This window comes from Gymnoscopelus microlampas, assembly GCF_963454915.1.
Source record: "Gymnoscopelus microlampas genome assembly, chromosome: 8".
Classification (NCBI taxonomy): domain Eukaryota; kingdom Metazoa; phylum Chordata; class Actinopteri; order Myctophiformes; family Myctophidae; genus Gymnoscopelus; species Gymnoscopelus microlampas.
The window spans coordinates 7885687-7908186 of NC_139945.1; the positions used below are offsets into that span (position 1 = coordinate 7885687).

The following is a 22500-nucleotide window of genomic DNA, read 5'->3' on the forward strand; positions in this document are numbered from 1 at the left end:
CAGACCCCACTCCCCCCCCCCCTCTGGCTTTCTCCTTCTTTTCTCTGTCTTTTTGCTCTCTCCCTTTCACCATCTCTCTCTCTCTCTCTCTCTCTCTCTCTCTCTCTCTCTCTCTCTCTCTCTCTCTCTCCATACTTTCTCACTAGCCCCCCTCTCCTCTCCTCCCCCCCTCAATGTCCATTACACTCCCACTCCCTCTTCATCGCCCTTCTGTTCTTCTCCCATGTTCCCCCTGTGCTTCCATCTTTCCTCCTCCCTCCCTCCCTCTCTCTCTCTCTCTCCCTCCCTTTCTCTCTCTCTCTGTTCCTCTGCTTCCACCGTCGTCGTGTCGTCTAAAGGACAAGAGGTGAAGCGAGCCTCGTCAAGACGAGCAGAGGGACAGACAGAACCCAGAGGACGGACGGACGGACGGACGGACGGACAGACAGAGAGAAAACAACAGGGAGAGAGGGAGGGTGGGGAGAGAGAGAGAGAGAGAGACTTTAACCCATTAAGACCTGGAACTGTCATTTTTAGATTTGAGCTAAAAAGCATTATTTTACACTTTGGGCTATTCAAAAATCGTGAAAATGTGTGCAAATCTTTGAATATATATATATTTAAAGCGAACATTTTTAACTCAAATCTTTGCTTCTGGGGGGTCCCTGGAACAACATATTTTGATGGGGGTTCGCGGCCAAATACATATATTTTTGGGGGTCCTTGACATGAAAAAGATTGACCACCACTGATATAGAAACATACGTTTTTCAGAAAACTGTTGGGATTTAGGAGACATGTAGAATTGGCTTCAGGTCTCAATTGGTTAAGGGGAAGAGAAACTAAGACACTAAATGGGACACGGTACAAAAAGAGATAGTGGCAGAGAGAAGACATTAAAGGAGAAGAGAGAGAGAGAGAGAGAGAGAGAAGACGAGAGAGACGGAGCAGAACGTAGAGGAATGACTTAAAGCACAATCACACAGCAGACAGTAAAATAGTTGATATTACACCAAGCATCCACAGAGGGCCAGGTATTGATCCATGGAGAGAGAGAGAGGGGGGGGGCAGATAGCCAGACAGAAGGACAGACGGACGGACAGAGAGAGAAGAGTGTTTGGGTAGAGCCCTCCAGAACCAGAAAGTACTGTGTGTGTGTGTGTGTGTGTGTGTGTGTGTGTGTGTGTGTGTGTGTGTGTGTGTGTGTGTGTGTGTGTGTGTGTGTGTGTGTGTGTGTGTGTGTGTGTGTGTGTGTGTGTGTGTGTGTGTGTGTGTGTGTGTGTGTGTGTGTGTGTTTTGTCTTTACGACCCTTTGACAGCTTCAGCCTATGTAGTTTAGTGAAAATAATCAACTCCGGGCCAAAGCCACAACAATCCAGAAGATATGGCCTGTGATGTTATGAAGAGACAAGAGAACCTATTAAGCCATTAAGACCGGGAACGCATCTGTGTCATTTTAGATTTCTTTGGGCTATTCAAAAATAGCAGATATACAAGCTCATTGCTGCTTATTCTCATGAGCTTGTAGAGCTGCTATTTTTGAAAAATCTTGAACATTTTTGCAAATCCTTGAATACATATCTATTTTTAAAGCGAACATTTGTAACTCAAATCTTTGCTTCTGGGTGGTCCCCGGAACAAAATATGTTGAGATGGGTGGTCCTCAGCCAAATACATATCATTTTTGTTGGTCCTTGACATGAAAAAAGTTTGAGCATCACTGATATACGTTGCAACATTAGGATTTAGAAGACATTTGCCTTCCCGGACTGAATGGGTTATACACTGTGTTTACTACCACTGGAAGAGTGTGATTTTTGGAGATGAAACAAATTGCCCTGAATCTTTATTAGTATTATTTATAATACTAGATCGATTGAGGGCACTGATCTACTCTGGAACGATGCAAAATGGGAATGCATGACCAGTTATGCAATACCCATACCCGTTGTCAGAGTACCCGTCTGTCTGGGTCCCTTTTGTGCCCATATATGGAGATCTTCGTATCCGTCTGTCTACCTGTGTCCCTTTTATGCCTTATATGGAGATCTTTGTATCTGTCTGTCCTTGTCCCTTTTATGCCCTCATATTTTGTCATCAGTATATGCCCATATATGGGCATATCGGTCGGATCTGTGGGCTCTGGACAACCGAATCTCCATATATGCCTATATATATATAATATGGGTGTACCGGTCAGATCGGCGGTTCTGGACAGCGCCTATCTGGCAGACTAGAGCATGGCATTCCCTTGGGTCGGCATGAGCGCCGTGCGTGCCGAGTTTGAGGTCTGTCAGTCTTGACGGTTCTCGCGATACGTGAACTATAGACTTTTTTTCGGCGAAGAGATTAGGTGTAGAGGGAAGAAAGAATGGGGGCCATGTATCGACCCCTGGGGAACCCTGGTCAACGAACTATACAGGGTTGTTAACCCATTAAGACCTGGAACTGTGTCATTTTTAGATTTGAGCTAAAAAGTATTATTTTACACTTTGGGCTATTCAAAAATAGCAGATCTACAAGCTCATAGCGCGGCACCGAGTGCCGCGCTACGAGCTTGTAGATCTGCTATTTTTGAAAAATCGTGAAAATGTGTGCAAATCTTTCAATATATATATTCTTAAAGCGAACATTTTTAACTCAAATGTTTGCTTCTGGGGGTCCCTGGAACAACATATTTTGATGGGGGTCTGCGGCCAAATACATATACTTTTGGGGGTCCTTGACGTGAAAAAGATTGAACACCACTGATATAAAAACATACGTTTTTCAGAAAACTGTTGAGATTTAGGAGACATGTAGAATCGGCTTCAGGTCTCAATGGGTTAATGTACTATTAAGATGTAACCTATAAAGGTGAGCGCCACTTTTAACAAAGCAGGTGGTCGCTGGAAGTCGTAGTTCCGTGTGGCGGAACAGAGGGAATCATGGGACCTGTAGTCTCGGGGCGAGGTGATGAATGGTTGTTGTTGCCGTGGCAAATTGTCCTGAAAGCCATCGGAGACATCACTACGGCGATAAAGGAGCAGCTTATTGATCCCCGAGACGTAATACAGCAAATAGATCAGACACACTCAGACACGCGCACGCACACACACACACGCAGATATGGGATCATAGCGAAAGAGGATGAGACAATAGAGCAGAGGTCTTCAACAGGGGGTCCGGGACCCCTAGGGGGTCCTCAGAGTTGCTACAGGGGGTCCGCCAAATCTTGTGAAATGATTTGGCGTGAAATAATTAACCACTTGAACCCTAGTATCTCTTTTCTTAGGAGAACTTTAGCCAAAAAACGCCTCGCAGCTTGTAGATCGGCTATTTTTTAGCAAAGAGGTGTAGGTTTAGAGGGGGAAAAAGAGCAGACCAAGTAAAAAAAAAACAGCATTTAATCTGAAACACAATTTTATACAATATAGATCCTGAGCCTTATCATCATGTTATAATTATGGACCGACCATGAGCAATCATATTAGGGCATCTTGAGCACAAGCTCGTAGATCGCTTGTATTTGCTAATTATACAAATGTATTGTTTTATTTAAATCGATTATGTTTTATAATCGATTGACAATGAGTTCTATTAAGTAACTGTTGCACCCCTAAGCCTTATTAATAAACGAGAACTTAAAGCAAGGAGTGTGTGTGTGGAGCTGTATTTTTTATGTTTTTTTCACACACTGTATGTCATCATGACTTCTCCCAAAAGACTGCTTCCTCCTGGACTCCCCATGACGAACGACTGGCCTCCGGCGGCACACACACACACACACACACACACACACACACACACACACACACACACACACACACACACACACACACACACACACACACACAAACGGGAAGGAGGTAGATTGATGCAGGTTTAGCTCTCAGGGCTAAGAGTTATTGAAGAGAATCATCCCCCAGTAATCATGTTAAAGCCAACAAAACCTGCCCAGTACACCCTGGCCTGTGTGTGTGTGTGTGTGTGTGTGTGTGTGTGTGTGTGTGTGTGTGTGTGTGTGTGTGTGTGTGCGTGTGTGTGCGTTGCAGTGTGAGAGAAAGCTTTGTTTTTGTGTCTCCGTCCATTCAGCGCTGTGTCGTCAGCATCCCTTGAGGAATGTCGTTGTGCCCTTCTGTCAAAGTCAACTAAAACACAGGCGCGCCGCACGCACTCACACAGAGATACGGAAGGTTGCGCTGTCATTCATAGGACCATCGATAAGACGGAGGGGTCTTCACAGCCCCTCTTGTCACGATTCATATCTGAGGACTTCTACGACACACCGGTTCTCTCTCTCCTTCTCTGTCACGATTCCCGTCCTTCTATCCCCCTCTACCAGACCCCCGCATTCGTCCTCTGTGTCTGTCCCGCCGTTTCCCGTCCATCCGTCCGTCCGTTCGTCTGTCCGTCTCCTCCAGGCCCCTCATTCGTCCTCTGTGTCTGTCCCGCCGTTTCCCGTCCGTCCGTCCGTTCGTCTCCTCCAGGCCCCTCATTCGTCCTCTGTATCTGTCCCTCAATTTCCCGTCCGTCTGTCCGTTTCTGCCCGGCCCCCTCATTTGTCCCCGATCTCAAGAAAGAGAGTTGTGTAGTGTGAACTGCAAAGCGATGCTATGTCTATCTTACGACTGTGAAAGGCGTCCAGTGTGTACACACCTTAACCCATTGAGACCTGAAGCCGATTCTATATGTCTCCTAAATCTCAACAGTTTTCTGAAAAACGTAATGTTTCTATATCAGTGGTGCTCAATCTTTTTCATGTCAAGGACCCCCAAAATTATATGTATTTGGCCGCGGACCCCCATCAAAATATCTTGTTCCAGGGACCCCCCAGAAGCAAAGATTTGAGTTAAAAATGTTCGCTTTAAAAAAATATATATATTCAAAGATTTGCACACATTTTCACGATTTTTCAAAAATAGCAGATCTACAAGCTCATAGCGCGGCACTTGGTGCCGCGCTATGAGCTTGTATATCTGCTATTTTTGAATAGCCCAAAGTGTAAAATAATGCTTTTTAGCTCAGATCTAAAAATGAGACAGTTCCAGGTCTCAATGGGTTAACAGTATTCTGGAGCTTTCATGCAGTTAGAGGGGGGGTCTGTCGTGACACAATGTCGCTAGTGACAATTTTTCTGTCCAGTCAGTAGTGTGCAGTGTTTCTTTCACGTCACTTTTATGTACCAAAACAAAATGGGGTCACAACCATTTTGTCAGTCTATGACGGCATTCGTCTATGACGTATCTATAACGTACGACTCCATATTCTGTTGATATATTGCCCAGCCCTAAGATGGTGTGTTTTATCTGCTTTGATACAAGCAGATAAAAGATTTGATTTTAGGCTGTTTAAAGGGTCTACACCATGAATTTTACCTTTTTCTTCATTTTTGTGTGTTTTTGGTCTCCCCCACCTCTCTTCTGTTCCAACAAATACCCGACTTCGAGCATGCAGGCTTTCATAGGCTATCTGTGGTTTTTATGTAAATTGGTCTGAAAACAGTCCGTCAGATTTGTTCCCCCTGCCTACGTCACGTCTGGGAACAATTCCTCCCGTTTTTCAGTTCTAACCAACAAAAAAAAAATCAAAAAAAAAAAAAAAAAGAATTTTTCATTTTTCATTTTTTTGAAATTTTTTCTTATTTTTTTTTTTTACTTTTTCCACACAGAACCAGGACATAACATGCATACAAACTGGCTCAATAGCGCCCCGTGCCAAACAGGACAATGTGGTATTGCAGGTGAAAGTGCTTTATAAGCCAGAGAGAAGTTAGTTGGAATGAGTATATCTGAGGCTTGATTTAGGCTCAAACCTTTTGAAAAACGTTTGAGGGACATAAACAATATGATATCAAATATTATTATTATTTTTTAAATTCATGGTGTAGCTCCTTTAAGTGGTTCTGGTCCAGCGGTTCTCATGGTCTCTCATTGGGTCTGGGTCCGGTTCTCACGTGGCTCTTTTCCACTGCAAAAAGTAAGCCAAGCCACGTAACATATCGTCTCTGTCGGATGGGAAACCTCGTGTCCAAAACTGTTACTTTCCAGGATTCAAATTCAAAAATAGCAAAAGTAGCAGATCTACAAGCTCAACTTGTGGATCTGCTGCTTTCGAGGCTTTTGTGTGGCGCTGTAGTATCATCAAGTGGGTCTTTAATTTACGAAAAGTTAGAATATGGAGATATGGAGGCGGTACTAGCCTGGGAACCCAGAACTCAGAACCTTTTGTTGTGAAAATAGCACACCTGCTCACACGGCGTGTGAGCTTGTATTTTAGATTTTTAGCGGTGCCAGCCGCTCTACACTTGACTATGTCCGTTTGTCCGTTTGAGCCCGGATGTCCGTTTGAGCACGGGCTTTAAACAGCTATAACTCCAGTTCGCAGCATGCCAGCAAGTCCAAATTTGGTATGTGGACTTAGACCACCAATAGGGACGAGCATTGACTGCTGAAGCCCCGCCCCGCCCTATTATAGCGCCACCAGGAGGCCACTGGCTTTAAACAGCTATAACTCCAGTTTGCAGCATGCCACCAAGTCCAAATTTGGTATGTGGACTTAGACCACCAATAGGGACGAGCATTAATTGCTGAAGCCCCGCCCCGCCCTATTATAGCGCCACCAGGAGGCCACTCACCAAAGGCACCGCTTCCTTCACACAGGGTGCGATTTTTTTTTACGTATTCCTCTCACTTCAGGGACTGTTCTGGTTATAAAGGGAAAGGTAAAGAATACAAGAAAGACACAGAACATAAACGGGGTCTGGAAAGATTCAGGTTCTGTACGTTTCTGGGTTAACCCTTCATAGTCGAAAGGAACCATTATGGTCTCTGTCGGGTGGAAACCTCATATGTCCAAAACTCTACATTTTCAGGATTTAAAATTCAAAAACATCAAAAGAGATCTACAAGATCTAAACGTGGGCGCTTTGCACCGCGTTTCCAGCTTGCAGATCTGCTACTTTTGATGCTTTTGTGTGACGCTGTAGTACTGTATGATCAAGTAGGGCTTTAATTCATGAAAAAAACTGAAAAAGTTAGAATATGGAGATGAGAGGTTTCCGTCTCATTGGGTCTGGTGTGGTTCTCATGGTCTCACCAGGTCCAGGTGGAGATGAGTTGAATGGAACGCTGCTTAGTCTGCTTCTCTCTCTCTAGTCGCTGAAACCACCAGCAGAACCTCTCTTTACTTACCTCTGATTCATTCCCCTCGGCCCTCCCCCTCCGTCTGACTGTCGTGTGTGTGTGTGTGTGTGTGTGTGTGCGCGTGTGCGTGTGCGTGTGAGCGCGTGTATGCGCGGGTGCGGTTGCTCGGGTGATGGCAGGGTAGGGTAGGCACTCCTCTTTAACCCATTAAGGCCTGAGGCCGATTCTTACTTATGTCTTCTAAAATCTAACAGTTTTCTTTATATCAGTGGTGCTCAAACTTTTTCATGTCAAGGACCCCCAGAATTATATCTATTTGGCCGTCGACCCTCATCTCAAAATATGTTGTTCCAGGGACCCCCAGAAGCCATGATTTTAGTTCAAAATGTTTGCTTTAAAAAAATATATAGTATATATATTCAAAGATTTGCACACATTTTCATAATTTTTCAAAAATAGCATATCTACAAGCTCGTAGCGCGGCACTCGGTGCCGCGCTATGAGCTTGTAGATCTGCTATTTTTGAATAGCCCAAAGTGTAAAATAATGCTTTTTAGCTCAAATCAAAACGTGACACAGACGCGTTCCAGGTCTTCAAGGGTTAAGCGAGCGTGTGTGTGAGAGGCTGGGATCCATCCTAAACTGATTTAGCCTCGGCCGCGCCAGGGAGACTAACGCAATTACGTCTGGCTAATGGTCCCACTGACTGGGAGAGAGAGGGAAGGAGGGGGAGAGGAGAGGATGCTGGGTACCATCCTAGAGGTCTCTCATCTCGCTTTCCCTCTCTCTCCCACATCTATCCCTTTTTCTACCCCATGTCTCTGACCCTACTCTCATCCCCTCCTCTTCCTCCTCTATCATCGTTTGGGGGGATAACCATCTCTCTCTCTCTCTCTCCCCCCCTCTCTCTCTCCCTCTCCCTCCCTTCCTCCAGATCAATTACATCCTTTGTTGGTGTTAAAAACATAAAAACTCTTATTACCAAAGTCAACAAATAAATGATTGTTTATTTGTTTGCATATAAATGATAGTTTGTCTTGTCTTTTGTCTGTCTCTCTGTCCGTCTTTCTCTTCCTCCCTCTGTCGTTCTCTCTCCCTCTCTCGTCTCTGAAGCCCTCAGGAGGAAGGAGAATGGTTGGTACGATGAAGAGCATCCCCTGGTCTTCCTCTTCCTCGGCTCCTCTGGAATCGGTAACTGTCACTCTCTCACCCTCATCTGACTCTGCGCTCACACATCTTATTTAACCCATTGAGACCTGAAGCCGATTCTACATGTCTCCTAAATCTCAACAGTTTTCTGAAAAACGTTTGTTTCTACAGTATATCAGTGGTGTTCAATCTTTTTCATGTCAAGGACCCCCAAAATTATGTGTATTTGGCCGCGGACCCCCATCAAAATATTTTGTTCCAGGAACCCCCCAGAAGCAATGATTTGAGTTAAAAATGTTTGCTTAAAAATATATTTATTCAAAGATTTGCACACATTTTCACGATATTTCAAAAATATCAGATCTACAAGCTCATTACACTTGGTGCCGCGCTACGAGCTTGTATATCTGCTATTTTTGAATAGCCCAAAGTGTAAAATAATGCTTTTTAGCTCAAATCTAAAAATGACACAGTTCCAGGTCTTAATGGGTTAACCACTGTAGTCCTAGAGAACTGGACTCGATCACTTTTTCCCCTCTACACCAAATCTATTTGCCAAAAAAATCCGATCTACAAGCTCACAATGCATTGTGGAGCTTGTAGATCTGCAATTTTTGGCTAATGTTCCCCCCAGAATATTGACATGGGGTTCAAGCGGTTAACGTGTCTTAATTGAACTTGTCTACTACTGCACTGTAAAATGCTGAGGGTTAATTTAACTCTGAGTGCCAAAGTGGACCTGCAGGGGTCCATCTTGCAGTGGCAACTCAAATAATAACATTATATCTCTCTCTGGACAGGAGCATTGGCTAGTAGTATAGCTGTAATATGCCGGATGGACAGCTTGCACCCGATTGGCTAGTTCCGCTCCATCGCCCCTGGGCTGGACATTTATCCCATAGCCTGGGGGGAAGGTTGCTCTGCGATCTGTAATTAGAAACAAATCACATGGTTGTCGGTGACTGATCAGAAAAAAATATTCGACAATTGGGGTCCTCTGCATGCTGGCAGCTTGCTTAAGAATATGACTATGATCGTCAGTCATGCAAGATCTCCGCCGAGCAGAGAGTATAATATGTAATAATTACATAGTAGACTGTGGACACACCGCTGTAGTTTTCAGTTATCTGAGCGTACACTGCACTCTCAACAGAGTATACCAATTTTGCTGGGGACTCCCTGGAACCACCTCAAGGACCCCTGGTGGTCCCCGGACCCCACTTTGAGAACCACTGCACCAGATGGATAGATTAGATTTATGCCATACTGTAGATGACTGATATAATAGACAACTGATGTCATAGATGACTGATATCACAGGCTGGCCACATGAAGTCCAAGATCTGCATTGAAGCCATGGCGATATTACTATTTCTGCTATTTTTGAAAATCTTTGACAATGTTTGAAGTATAAAATATGGCTTAAGTGATTAAAACCATTAAAGAGAAAAATGTTGCCATATCACTATAATACAATGTAATATCGATATATTGCCCAGCCCTAAGATGGTGTTTTATCTGCTTTGATAAACAACACTCTTAACAGTGTATAGTGATGAAAACGAAGGCAAGAAATATTCAGCGACGACCGTTGAACCACGAGAACATTTGAAGACATTTCTTTTTTTCAAAATTACCAACAGAAAGCGATTACCATACGTGATTTGATGTCAATCAATACAAATGAAACTATAATGTCAAGAGACGGACAAATGGGACAGCTGTCAACTGTCTCATCATCGCTGACATTATAGATGGTCTCTGGCATTATTGTCTCCGCCAGGAGACAATAATGCGTTTTCGTTCTCGTCCTTCCGTGTGTCCACCAAGCTAACATTGGTCAAGCTTCACGTGACAATATGTTGAAAGGGTGTGCTTTGATTGGCTAGCGAGACGCATGATGAAATAGAGTCCTATAAATAGGTGTGTCACTTCAAAAGATCATTAATATCTTTTGAAGTGAGGTAAGACAGGATTAATCAGGAACAGTACTGGCGGAGACCTGTGCTCCGAGGAGCACATTTTCTAGTTGTTTTTATTTGTAGATGCGAACCGCATTACATTTGGTCATTGTTTTTGTTTGCATAGGAGCATTTGAATTTTGCTGCACTGCTTTTGGCAGTCATTTGTCAACATTAATACATGTAATGTACAGTGTCTTAGCTTACCGGGCCACAGTGTGTCCTCATGGTGGGGCTATAACTGTCCGCTTCACGTCTTGGCCTAACTCTTGAACCGTAGCCGTACAGTCAAAACAATTGTTTCCCTCGATTCGTTGGCTCATGACTCAACTCCCCATGGGCCCTGCCCATTTCAGCCTGAAATGCAAAACACACTTTTTACTACTACTCCTAGAGGTTTGTCCAAAACTGACACGAATCAGTACACATTCTTTCTGGAGTCATGTGATGAAGACATATCAGTCATATTTTCAGATTGCATTTCGAATGGCTACGATTGGCTTCCAAATCTTGCCACAAAAAAATGTTACAATCTACAATCTACGATCTGCCCCTAATTTGAATCGAACAAAGCGATTTTACTTTTACATATAGGGGACGCCAAACATGCTACTAATGTCACTGTTTGTTGCCAAAATGTCACAAAAGAAATGTCCACCAAATGATCGTGTGAGTCTCGTGACGATGACCGTCAAACAGGGTTTTGATACTTCATACTGTTCATACTGCCTGCTTTAAAAAATAAAATAGGGCCGAGCCTATTTCTTACAAAGAACACCATATATCATGAACACAACATCCGATAATCCCCAAATTGGAATCGCATGTTGAGGTTCCTCTTTACACCACAACTCCCAAACTGCTTTCACTTCTGCCCACTTCTGATCCTTGTAGATCTGCTATTTTCAAATAGCCTAAGTATAAAATAGGGCTAAAGTGGTTAATGTATGTTTTATAATGTAATCATTTATATCTGCAAAGTAACTAGTAACTAAAGTTTTCAAATAATTGTAGTGGAGTAAAAGTATAACATTTGCCTCTGAGATGTAGTGGAGTAGAAGTAAAAGTATTGGATATTGGAAATACTCAAGTAAAGTACAAATACCTCAAAATTGCACTTAAGTACAGTACTTAAGTAAATGTACTTAGTTACTTTCCACCACTGCGCGGCGCTTAGGCCTGGCGGAGATCAACGCTCCGAGGAGCTCACTTTTTTTGGTTCAATTCTAGTTTTGTTATTATTGTTAGTTTTTTAGTCGACTAGAACAACCTTGTTATGCTCTCGTAAAACTAACTAAAACTCAACTGATCTCAAATGCCAAACTGAAAAAACTAAAAAGAAACAAACTAATTCATATTTTAAAACTACAATAACTCTGGTGCACACAGCAAAAACTTAAACTCCAAAGATTGTACAAAGTAGAGCCAAATGGACCCTTAATGGTTCCCATCTTCGGAGATAAATGGACAACTGAGGGTTTTACTGTGGTTTGGGTGCGTGTGAGAGGAAGTATAGTAGAGATATGATGGACCACAGTGGTAGAGAGCAGAGAGAGAGAGATGACAGTACGGAGAGATAGATGGAAGAGACACAGCGTTCATATCCTCTGTAGCCTCCAGCGACAGACGCTGGCCAAGACATCAATATTAAACACAGCAACAAGACACACACACACACACACACACACACACACCCCATGTCACGCGCGCACAAGCGCACATCATCTCTCCCTACTCTTTACTCGCCGTTTCACCGCATCCATATGCATACCGTACGCAAAGACATCAATATCGAATGCGGCATTTATATGCAGAATATTTTACTGACAAACATAATGTGTGTTTGGTGAGAGAGGCAGATGATTGAAAGGTCTGTGTGGAGAAGAAGAAGCACTGGGATTTTAGCCAGCACTCGGAGAGAAAAGACACTGACTGTGCGTTATGATGTATTTTGTCGAGCGGCTTGTCGAAAGGTTTGTAAAGCCGAAGCATAAATTAAGCCGTTAGCTTATTTTGCGTCTTCCATTATACGTTAGTCCTTTTTCACAGACATTTAAAGAAATGGGAACATATCGTCTCTGTCGGGTGGAAACCTCATATGTTCAAAACTGGTACTTTTCAGCATTCAAATTCAAAAACGGCAAAAGCAGCAGGTCCACAAGCTCGAAACGCGTCGCTTTCTTTCTTTTTTTTGCGCCACGTTTTTTGCAGATCTGCTACTTCTAATGCTTTTGTGTGAAGCTGTAGTATGCAGGGCGTTAATTTACAAAAAAAACACAAAGACGAAGAATGGAGATGAGAGGTTTCTGCCCGACAACATCGATATGGATCTCTGGATCCACATGGGAATGGGCGTGGCTCCACTGTGGATCTCGGACTTCATGTGGCCAGCCTGTGACGTCAGTCATCTATGACATACTGTATAACTTTATATAGGATAGATATGAGGTGCATGTTATTAGGTTCTCGTATGGTCTAACGGTTAGGATACCTGGTTTTCACCCCGGTGGCCCGGGTTCAACTCCCGGTATGGGAACCTTCATTTTTCGGCGGCCGTCGAGAAGCTGTATGGTGATCAGAAGGTCACTGGTTTTCCTCCCGACTCGTCTGTGTCTTTGTGTCGAAGCGTCCCTGAGCAAAACACTTAACACTAACGGCTCCTCCCAAGCGCTCATCACTGCCATCTGAGCAGCCTTCAGCCGGTGAAGCTGAGACTGAATTTAATGAAGGTCTTCCCTTCCCATATGACATATAACTCCAAATTTGGGCTAGGCTTCAGCGAGAGTGACTTCCATTATTAAATTGAAAAAAAATAGAATTACATTAAAATTGTAATATTTCAAAACGTATAAAGCATGTGAAAAAAGATTAGTGAAGGTACTATGGCGTACTGGTGATGTGCATAAGAGATGTGGCACCGTGGTCGCTCCCAGCGGTTTGCAAGATTGGCTCCGGACAAACACATAAACAGACATTAGACACACAGACTGACCCTCTTATAGGGCATATCAGTGGCGGCCATTTTCTGGTTCCACTTCAAAACACTCAATGCATTTTTCCCATTGACATTTCCAAAAATATTTATATCAATTCATTTAAGCCTAGAATCAAGCCATCCAGGGTCCTGGTGAATCATGACCATAAAACATTTATTTCTGTGATTTTTATTTTATTTTATATTTAATTATATGATATACTATGTTTAGTAAATACCCTTTGTTTTGCCGTTTTCAAAAAACGTTTTTTCACAGAATCAAACGTTTTATGGTCATGATTCACCAGGACCCTGGATGGCTTGATTCTAGGCTTAAATTAATTGATATAAATATTTTTGGAAATGTCAATGGGAAAAATGCAATGAGTATTTTGGAGTGGAACCAGAAAATGGCCGCCACAGCTATGCCCTATAGACAGCTTGCCTCCTGCAAAGCTACTCCCTAAAGAGGTTCACGGTTTGTTTACATCTTGTGTATACGATACATAAGAGTAAAATGAGTTTGCTCTGGTTCCATGAAGTTCTAATTAGCCTCAACACTTTTGAGAAATCTGGCGATTGGAAAATTCAGTTAACCCTTTACTGGTTGATCCTCTGTCCCATAGGCAAGACGGAGCTGGCCAAGCAGGTGGCTCGCTACATGCACAAAGACATCAAAAAGGTATGTGTCTCTCTCTCTCTCTCGCCCCCTCTCGCACCGATCAATGAGGAGGTGACACTTCTTGAGGACTCGACCCCATTTCACCCCCAAAACAATGTCATTTGCATTGATTTCAGTGGAGAATTTCAGAATCGCATGGTGTAAATTCTGTTTTAAGATATCTTTCCACCCTACGCCAAAGAAAATCAAGCACACACCCACACAGATGAACAGTGAACAGTCGGGGGCTTTTTGAGCTTTGCATTTTGTTCAAATCTTCCTTTGGTTGCAGGGTTTCATCCGAATGGACATGTCGGAGTTCCAGGAGAAACACGAGGTGAGTATTTGCGTATTTGACTTGGAATTCAGTGATTCTCAACCTTTTGAATTGCGTGGGCCACCTGTTTGATAGGCATAAGCCACAGACATACCACACAATGATGACATGTTTTGTATTTCTGGTCCAGTTGGTTCCTTTTGCACACTCAGTGTTACACCCGCAAGGGTCCATTTGGACCCCTGGTGGTCCCCAGAGCCAATGTTGAGAACCAGTGAAGTACACAAGTGGCGCTCAAACCCTTTTTGGCTTCAGTACCCTTTTTTAACCAACTACAACCGTTGCTTAGAAAACTGCAAGTGAAATCCATAGCTAGAAAATATGGATGCTATAAATGAATGGTTAGAAATGCAGTAAAAGAGTTGCAATTAGTGCCTCCACAGCAGATTTACTTTAAACTGTAGCCATAGTAACATTTCAACATGTTCAAAATAAAACACAGCAAATAATTATTGCTTTTTATTCAGTAACAGTTTCACTAGTCAGGTTTTGTATCTACTTTGGTTTAATGCTTTACAGATCAGCAGATGTTTTTTTGTTTAAAGATAACAGTACAACCCTTTCTATTTTCCACTTTCTCTCACGCACCCCCCCTGTATTACCCTCTTTGCATCAAGTGGACGATAGCCCAAAGTATTCAGTCATGAACAGTTTTCATACTGTTAAGTCTCCTCCTCCACGCCCCCCAGGTGGCCAAGTTCATCGGCTCCCCGCCGGGGTATGTGGGCCACGAAGAGGGCGGTCAGCTGACCAAGCAGCTGAAGGCGTACCCCAACGCCGTCGTCCTGTTCGACGAGGTGGACAAGGCCCACCCCGACGTCCTCACCATCATGCTGCAGCTGTTCGATGAGGTAGGGAAGGCAAATTAATCGATTAATGATTCATCAGTTGATTAATTGATAAGCGGCGTTTATTTAGGACCAAAAGGAAAATTCTTGTCCGAAACCGAAAATGATTGCAGAAACATAATTGCCTTGATATATAGTGTATAACATTAACTTCTTGGCAGGCAAGTGATGGATTTAATAGAACGCAGATCTGCGTCTTTGGCGGGTAGTTTGTTAAGTAAAAGTAGCAATACCACAATATGATAATACTCTGTTACAAGTTTACTTGAATAAAAGTACAGAAGTATTGGCATCAAAATATACTTAAAGGACGACTTCACCACTTTTCAACATATCTTCATATAATAGGTCCTCACTAATGCTCATGATAAAATGGTGCCATTTTTTTCTAATAAGTCTTTGTCTCAGAGGAGGGCTGTAGACAGTTCCGAAACCCGTCTACCAGTGACATCATCGATGGGGAATCCAAGTTAATAGAAACTGCAGGCTTTGTATTCCTGGAAAGTTGCAATGCAATAATAGATCCCATTGTTCTCGTCTTAATAAAAATCTGAATTAAAAAATTGTAATCTTTTTGGGGGAAAAAATCCTGCCTAACGATGATGTCACTGGTAGACGGGTTTCTGGACTGTCCACAGCCCTCCTATGAGACACAGACCAAGTAGAAAAATATTGTATCATTTTATCATGAGCATTAGTGAGGACCTATTATATGAAGATATGTTGAAAAGTGGTGAAGTCGTCCTTTAACAGTACCAAAGCATTTTTTTCCCCAGAATTTGTGAAACTTAGCAAATCTGCAAGGCTATGTATATTTTGTATTAATCTAAATCTGCAAAGTAACTAGTAACTATAATAGCTCTCAAAAAATTGTAGTGGAGTAAATGGTGCAATATTTGCCTCTGAGATGTAGTGGAGTATAAGTATAAATTATTGAAAAATGGAAATACTCAAGTGAAGTGAAAGTACCTCATAATTGTACGTAAGTGCAGTACTTGAGTAAATGTACTTAATTAATTTCCACCACGGCACACACCATACTGTACGTATGATAAGGTACGGTTACACACACATACCAAACATTCTTAGATCTCTTCTATTGGGCACACACACAGACCACTTCAGCCAACAGCTTTCCTCCTTTTCCACCAAGCAACGTTCTCGTTACGGTGGTAAGTTCATTATGGTAACACCGCTGAGATCCGTTTCTCAGCAGCGGTGAATACAAAGTGTATTATTGTATAGTACGCAGGGACACTGCTTGTAGATTAGTGGATAATAGGGGGAAAAAAACCAGCATTCAAACAACTTAATCCTGTATTTTGACCATTTGGTTAGAGCATGTGTAACAGGCGTGAGCTTGTTGTGTGTGTGTGTGTGTGTGTGTGTTAAGCACCACAGACCCAGTGAGTCCATTTATTCTGGATAATGGACAAACTCACCCATCTGTTCTGGTACAGCATTTGCTTTTTTAATTTTTCGTTTATCACAAAGGAAGCAGGAGATAACGCGATGCGAAGATTTTCTGCTCCATTCACTTCAATGTTAAAAAATAAACGGAGACAAAATTCACATTTTACCTATTTTTGCAATGTATTTTCTCTGGCAGGGAAGGGGGTAGATTGTGTATATACTCTGGCAGTTAAAGAGTTAATGTTACCGTTCATAGAACAGATACAGTATCATTAAAACATAATAAAAAATATTTATTCTGTGTCTAAACAACCCTAGGTACATACAGTATGTATTAATATAACTAGAAGCTCGGCCGCCCTTCGGGCGGCCGAGCGTCTAGCCCTTCGGGTTGCCGAGGGTCTAGTCGGGGACCGGCCTACACAGGAACGATGTAAATAGGGAATGAATGCTCCACCCTTTAAATCAAACCCCATTATACCTGTTGTCATAGGACCCGTTTTGGCCATCTGTTTGCCTGTGTCCATTTATGCCCATCTGTGTGTGCATTTATGCCCATATATGGAGCTATCTGTGTCTGTGATATATGGACATCTCTGTATGTGTCTGGGTGTGTCCCTTTTATGCCCGTATATGGAGATCTCTGTGTCTGTCTGTGTCCATTTATGCCCATTATCCTAAAGGAGTTCGCTATAAACAATGTTGTCAGTAATGCCCTTGTCATTATCCACAATGAAAACTTTTACAGCGCTGGCTCTCTTTCCTCTAGAGAAGGCTGTGTAGAGTTGGCCATGAGCGAACACAGGTTTAGGCAAGTAGATGCCAACTCGTTCATTCTCTTGGCCCTGACCCTTATTGATTGTAACAGAGAATGCTAAGCGGATAGGGAACTGTCGTCTAATGAAGGTGAAGGGAAGCTCATCTCTGTCATAGTGAGGTATTCTTGGTAGGAAGATTGTTTCACCCCTGTTTGTGCCTACTGCAATCTCACACTCAATGACTCTGTCCATCATTTGCATTACCACCATTCTGGTGCCATTCTTGAGAGTGCGGTCAGGACCTGATTGCAGGTTTCTAAGCAGCATGACTGGTGCGCCTACTTTCAATTTGAGGTTATGATCAGGGATTCCAGAGGGTGTCAGTGAATTGAGTAATTCCACAGTCACGTAATCCTTGTGGTCGTCCTCCTGAATTGAGTCGGCTGAAAGGTAGACTCTCTCTTCTGTAGGTAAGTCAGCCAAGCGTTGTTGATTTCTCGGATGTCATGGAGGATACAGTGGTGACATCTGGATGCATGCTGTAACTATCTGGGCTCTGCTTGCTCTTTTAATAACAGGGAGTGTCTGCCTAGGGTCTCCACCCAGAAGGACAGTTTTGCCACCCCAAGGTTGTTGCGAGTGCATGAGGTCCCTCAGTGTTCTTTCCACACACTCAACATTAAATCGGTTAACACTGAATATCTCGTCCCAGATTATCAAGTTGCTCTCTTTGATGAGCCTAGCCAGGGAGGACTCGGCGTTGATGGCACAGACAGAGTCTTCAAAAATGGGGATTGGGATCTTAAATCTTGAATGAGCTGTCCTACCACCCTCCAGGTTCTGTGCCGCTAAGCCTGTGCTGCCCACACACAGTACAATGCCATTCTCTGCGCGAATCTTAGCTGCAATTGCCTTAAAGGTAAAGGTTTTGCCATAACCTGCTGGGGAGTTTAGAATGAACTGCCGTGTGATGGTTTCTTCTTTTGGTGCATGTACTGCCTGTAAAAGTTTTTTACCTTTTGTGTTCTTCTTTGTGATGTATAGCGTCGTTTGTTGGTGGCGGGTGTCCAGCTGTCACTGGGGTTAGCTGTTGCCATGGTCACATCCAATGACAGGGTGTGGCTGTCTCCCGGCTGACTCTCCCGATCAGGGTTATCTGTTGTTGCTGCTGCAGCTGCAGCTGCTCGACGCGCACGACGCGCACGATGCATTTTGGCATTGTGTGTCCTCTTGCTCAATGAGGTTTTTCTGCGTGGTTCCATGCGTCGTTTTTTGGTGGCAAACAGCCCGATGTCAGTCATCTCCGCATATGGAGATTCCGAACCTTTCGCATTGGTTCCGGAAAACCGCATTGATGTTTCCATATATGGACACCCAGAGAGATTTTGTGTTGACTCATCTAGCGTATGTGATGTCAGAGCCTTTTATGAAGTGATGTCACAATGAGTCAGCGCTTGCTCCGAAACAGCCCGATGTCAGTCATCTCCGCATATGGAGATTCCGAACCTTTCACGTTGGTTCCGGAAAACCGCATATCGGGTTGGGTCGAGGCCTAGCTAAGATCGTAGGCAAAGGTCTGAGCTATCTGTGTGCGAAATTTGGAGTCTGTAGCACCAACCATGTGCTGTCAGGGCTCATCCATGCGATTTGGCCCAATTCGGCCTCGGCTTCAATTAGTAGTCACGAATACACAATTGTGAACGTAAATGAACAAAATAAATCAAATCTGCACAGTAGAATAAATACAACCTACCGCTTTCATAGCCAAGATCAACCGGGAAGAACAATAGTTCATATCATTCCCTTAAAGGCAATCGCCAAGGTTCTTCAAGTGACAGAACACTAGGTCACAATACACATATACACACCTCGTACATGGGCAAGTGGAAGCATTATTAACCATGTTACACCTGGATCACATGACAATCGGACATCAGTGTTTTGATACAAATGGAATCATGTGAACCTTGTGAACCACATGGGAACGGCGTGGCTCCAATGTGGATCTCAGAGTTCATGTGTCCAGCCTATGACATCAGTCATCTATGATGTCGTCATAGATACCCCAACGCCGTCGTCCTATTCAGCTATACATATACACGTATCTAAACTATATAGGACCCATATGACAAATGTGACATATGTGTCGTATATAGTCTAGCGGTTATGATTCCTGGTTTTCACCCAGGCGGCCCGGGTTCAACTCCTGGTATGGGAGTGCACCCTTTTTTTTAGCTTAGTGGCTACAAAAGTATAAATTAATGCATATACGTGTACTGTAAATATAAAAACACAGGTGAAAAGAACTGTTGAAGGTGAGTTAGCCTACCGTACTGGTAGTGTGCACAAGAGATTTGGCGCTGATCTGTCCAGCGGCCACAGAGACACACAGACTAACCCTCTTATAGATGGCTAGCCTCCTGCAGGGCCATGCTGTAAACAACTATTTTTGAAGGTCAAACCCTGGCTTATTTAAGCCGCTTTCCCCACTGGACACACCCATGACAATAGGTATATGGGAGGAAGACCAAAAACTAAGCAAAATACATGCATTTCGTGTATGTGTGTTAAAGGACAAGACCTTTTTGGTAGAGGTTTGGGTTGTGTAGTTACCTTGCCATGATGTAACAAGAGGTGGACAAGAAATCAAAAATAATTGCTCCATTGATTAGAAATTGATGATTCAAAATATGCTCCTCATTTAGCTTGTTATGGCCAGACTAATATCACTGCGTAGATATATAATCTGCCGAGGGCATTTTTTTTTTGCAATGCCAGATTCGTCTGGAGCCAGGCTACTCCTCATTGACTTACACTGTAAGTCTTACAGTGTACGGTAAAACAGCTCTAAAAGTCACTCTTTTAGCACGTAAACTAACACAGACAGAGCTGATTCAGACAATATAGAACATCATTGTTTTTTTTAATAAAAATGTCAACTTCCTGCTGATTTTACTATTTGAAGATCCAGATCCGGATCTGCTGATCCAGTCCGGGTTTTCTTAGTAAAAATAGCCCAAAGAAATGAATCATGTGAACCTTGTGAGCCACATGGGAACGGCATGTGTCCAGCCTATGACATCAGTCATCTATGATGTCATCATAGATGACAGACATATCTAAACTATATACGATCCATATGACGCATGTGTATGTATTCCATATAGTCTAGCGGTTATGATTCCTGGCCCTCATCCAGGCGCCCCGGGTTCGACTCCTGGTATGGAAATGAACTATTTTCTTTAGCTTAGTGGGTGCAAAAGTATAAATTAATGCACATACATAAAACATCACACCCAGTGTGAAGTGGGCGGTGTGGTCACAGTGGTCATCACAGACCCATGACTCACTTAAAATAAACATAATGTTTTTTTTAAGTGCATAGTCCTACTTATAGCACTGTCATAGGACTGTCGACTGTCGTGTCATGTGTCTCGCTAGCCAATCACAGTGCTGAATAGAGTCAGCCAATAGAGTCAGCCAATCACAGTGCAGCTAGTGGTCATCACAGTGATGGAAGCTCACTTAAAGAAAAGTATAGATTTGCATTGCATGTGTAGGGGTTAGGGGTGTACAATGGGTGGCCAATCACAGTGCAGGGTTAGGGGGGGTACAATGGGTGGCCAATCACAGTGCAGCAGATGTCAATGTCCCAACCTCACATATAGGGGCGGTTACACCGCCCAAAAACAATATAACGGCCATGAAAATAGGTATATGGTTGAAGGCCAAAAACTGAGAAAAATACATGTGTTTCATGTATATGTGTGTTAAGGCCAATGCAACCCCGTCCATTATCCCCAAATGGCAGTTGCAAGGAGTTGCATTGGTGTGTGTGGACTGGCCTGTGGTGTGGACATGCTGGCCTAACTTCCATTCTCTCTCTCGCTGTCTTATCAGGGCCGTCTGACGGACGGTAAAGGCAAGACCATCGAGTGCAAAGACGCCATCTTCATCATGACGTCTAACGTGGCCAGTGAAGACATCGCCCATCATGCGCTGCAGCTCCGCGAGGAAGCCCAGGAGGTCAGCCGCAGGAAGCTGGCTGACAGCCTGGGTGAGAAAGAGAGACAGGAGTAGGGAGGGAGGAGGGGCAACAAGTTAGACAGAGAGACAGGAGTAGGGAGGGGGGCAACAGTTAGAAAGAGAGACAGGAGTAGGGAGGGGGGCAACAGTTAGAAAGAGAGACAGGAGTAGGGAGGGAGGAGGGGCAACAGTTAGTTAGACTAATCCATTGTAAAAAGATTTGCACAACGCCGTTGTGCTACAAAGTATAAAATAGCACTTAAGTGGTTAATCAATTTGTTGATTTACTGTTTAATTTTTTTATCGCTACTCGATTATTTGATTAACCCATTGAGACCTGAAGCCGATTCTACATGTCTCCTAAATCCCAACAGTATTCTGAAAAACCTATGTTTCTATATCAGTGGTGCTCAATCTTTTTCATGTCAAGGACCCCCAAAATTATTATGGTCTTAATGGGTTAATCAAAAACTTAATTGATAGAATAATCCCTAAGAAAACCATCGATAGTTACGACCCCAGACGAGAGCGACTAGATCAGACCAGATCTTATGAAAGCTTTTAATTTCACAGCCAACACAGGTAGATAAAATAATGATAATAATAATAATTGATATGTTATGGGTTCTGTGTGTTTCTTCTAGATGACGTACAGAAGACTGACGATGTTAAAATCTCCCGACAGTTTAAGGAAGAAGTGATTCGACCGATCCTAAAGGTAACGCTTCCTCTGTCATTTACACACGCACGCACGCACGCACGCACGCACGCACGCACACACACACACACACACACACACACACACACACACACACACACACACACACACACACACACACACACACACGCACACACTCAGAGTCAACCAGGGGCAGCGAGAAACACAAGAACATTTGACTTTAATTGGCAGCGGCTTTATCTTCTCAGGAAACTGAGAAGTTTTAATGCCAGTAAACATACCCTGACCATGGTCTATAGATCACTCACTGAGAGTGTTCTCACTTTTAACATCGTGTCCTGGTTTGGGAACCTCTCAGTTAGAGATAAAAACAAGCTCACCCAGGTAGTCAACCAGGCAAGTAAGATCATTGGAGACAAACAATTGCAACTTCAGGGCATATACAACCGCTCCATAACCAAAAAAGAAATTCAGATTTACAATGATTCTACCCATCCTCTTCACTCTGAATTTCACTTGATGCCATTGGGCAGGAGGCTTAGGGCAAAATTAGCAAACAAGAAGGGTTACAAAACGTTGTTTGTGCCAACT

General features: G+C 43.2%; 1 protein-coding gene across 2 annotated transcripts in view; it reads left to right on the top strand.

Annotated features, from left to right (window-relative positions):
• The window catches only part of clpb (ClpB family mitochondrial disaggregase), a 74868-nt gene that overhangs the window by 41946 nt on the left and 10422 nt on the right, over nt 1-22500 (top strand). For both annotated transcript variants that reach the window (XM_084063827.1, XM_084063828.1), the window contains exons 8-13: nt 8217-8294; nt 13814-13869; nt 14141-14185; nt 14875-15036; nt 21105-21261; nt 21875-21948. In XM_084063827.1, the coding sequence (XP_083919953.1) occupies nt 8217-8294; nt 13814-13869; nt 14141-14185; nt 14875-15036; nt 21105-21261; nt 21875-21948 (572 nt within the window). The remainder of the gene's footprint in view (nt 1-8216; nt 8295-13813; nt 13870-14140; nt 14186-14874; nt 15037-21104; nt 21262-21874; nt 21949-22500) is intronic.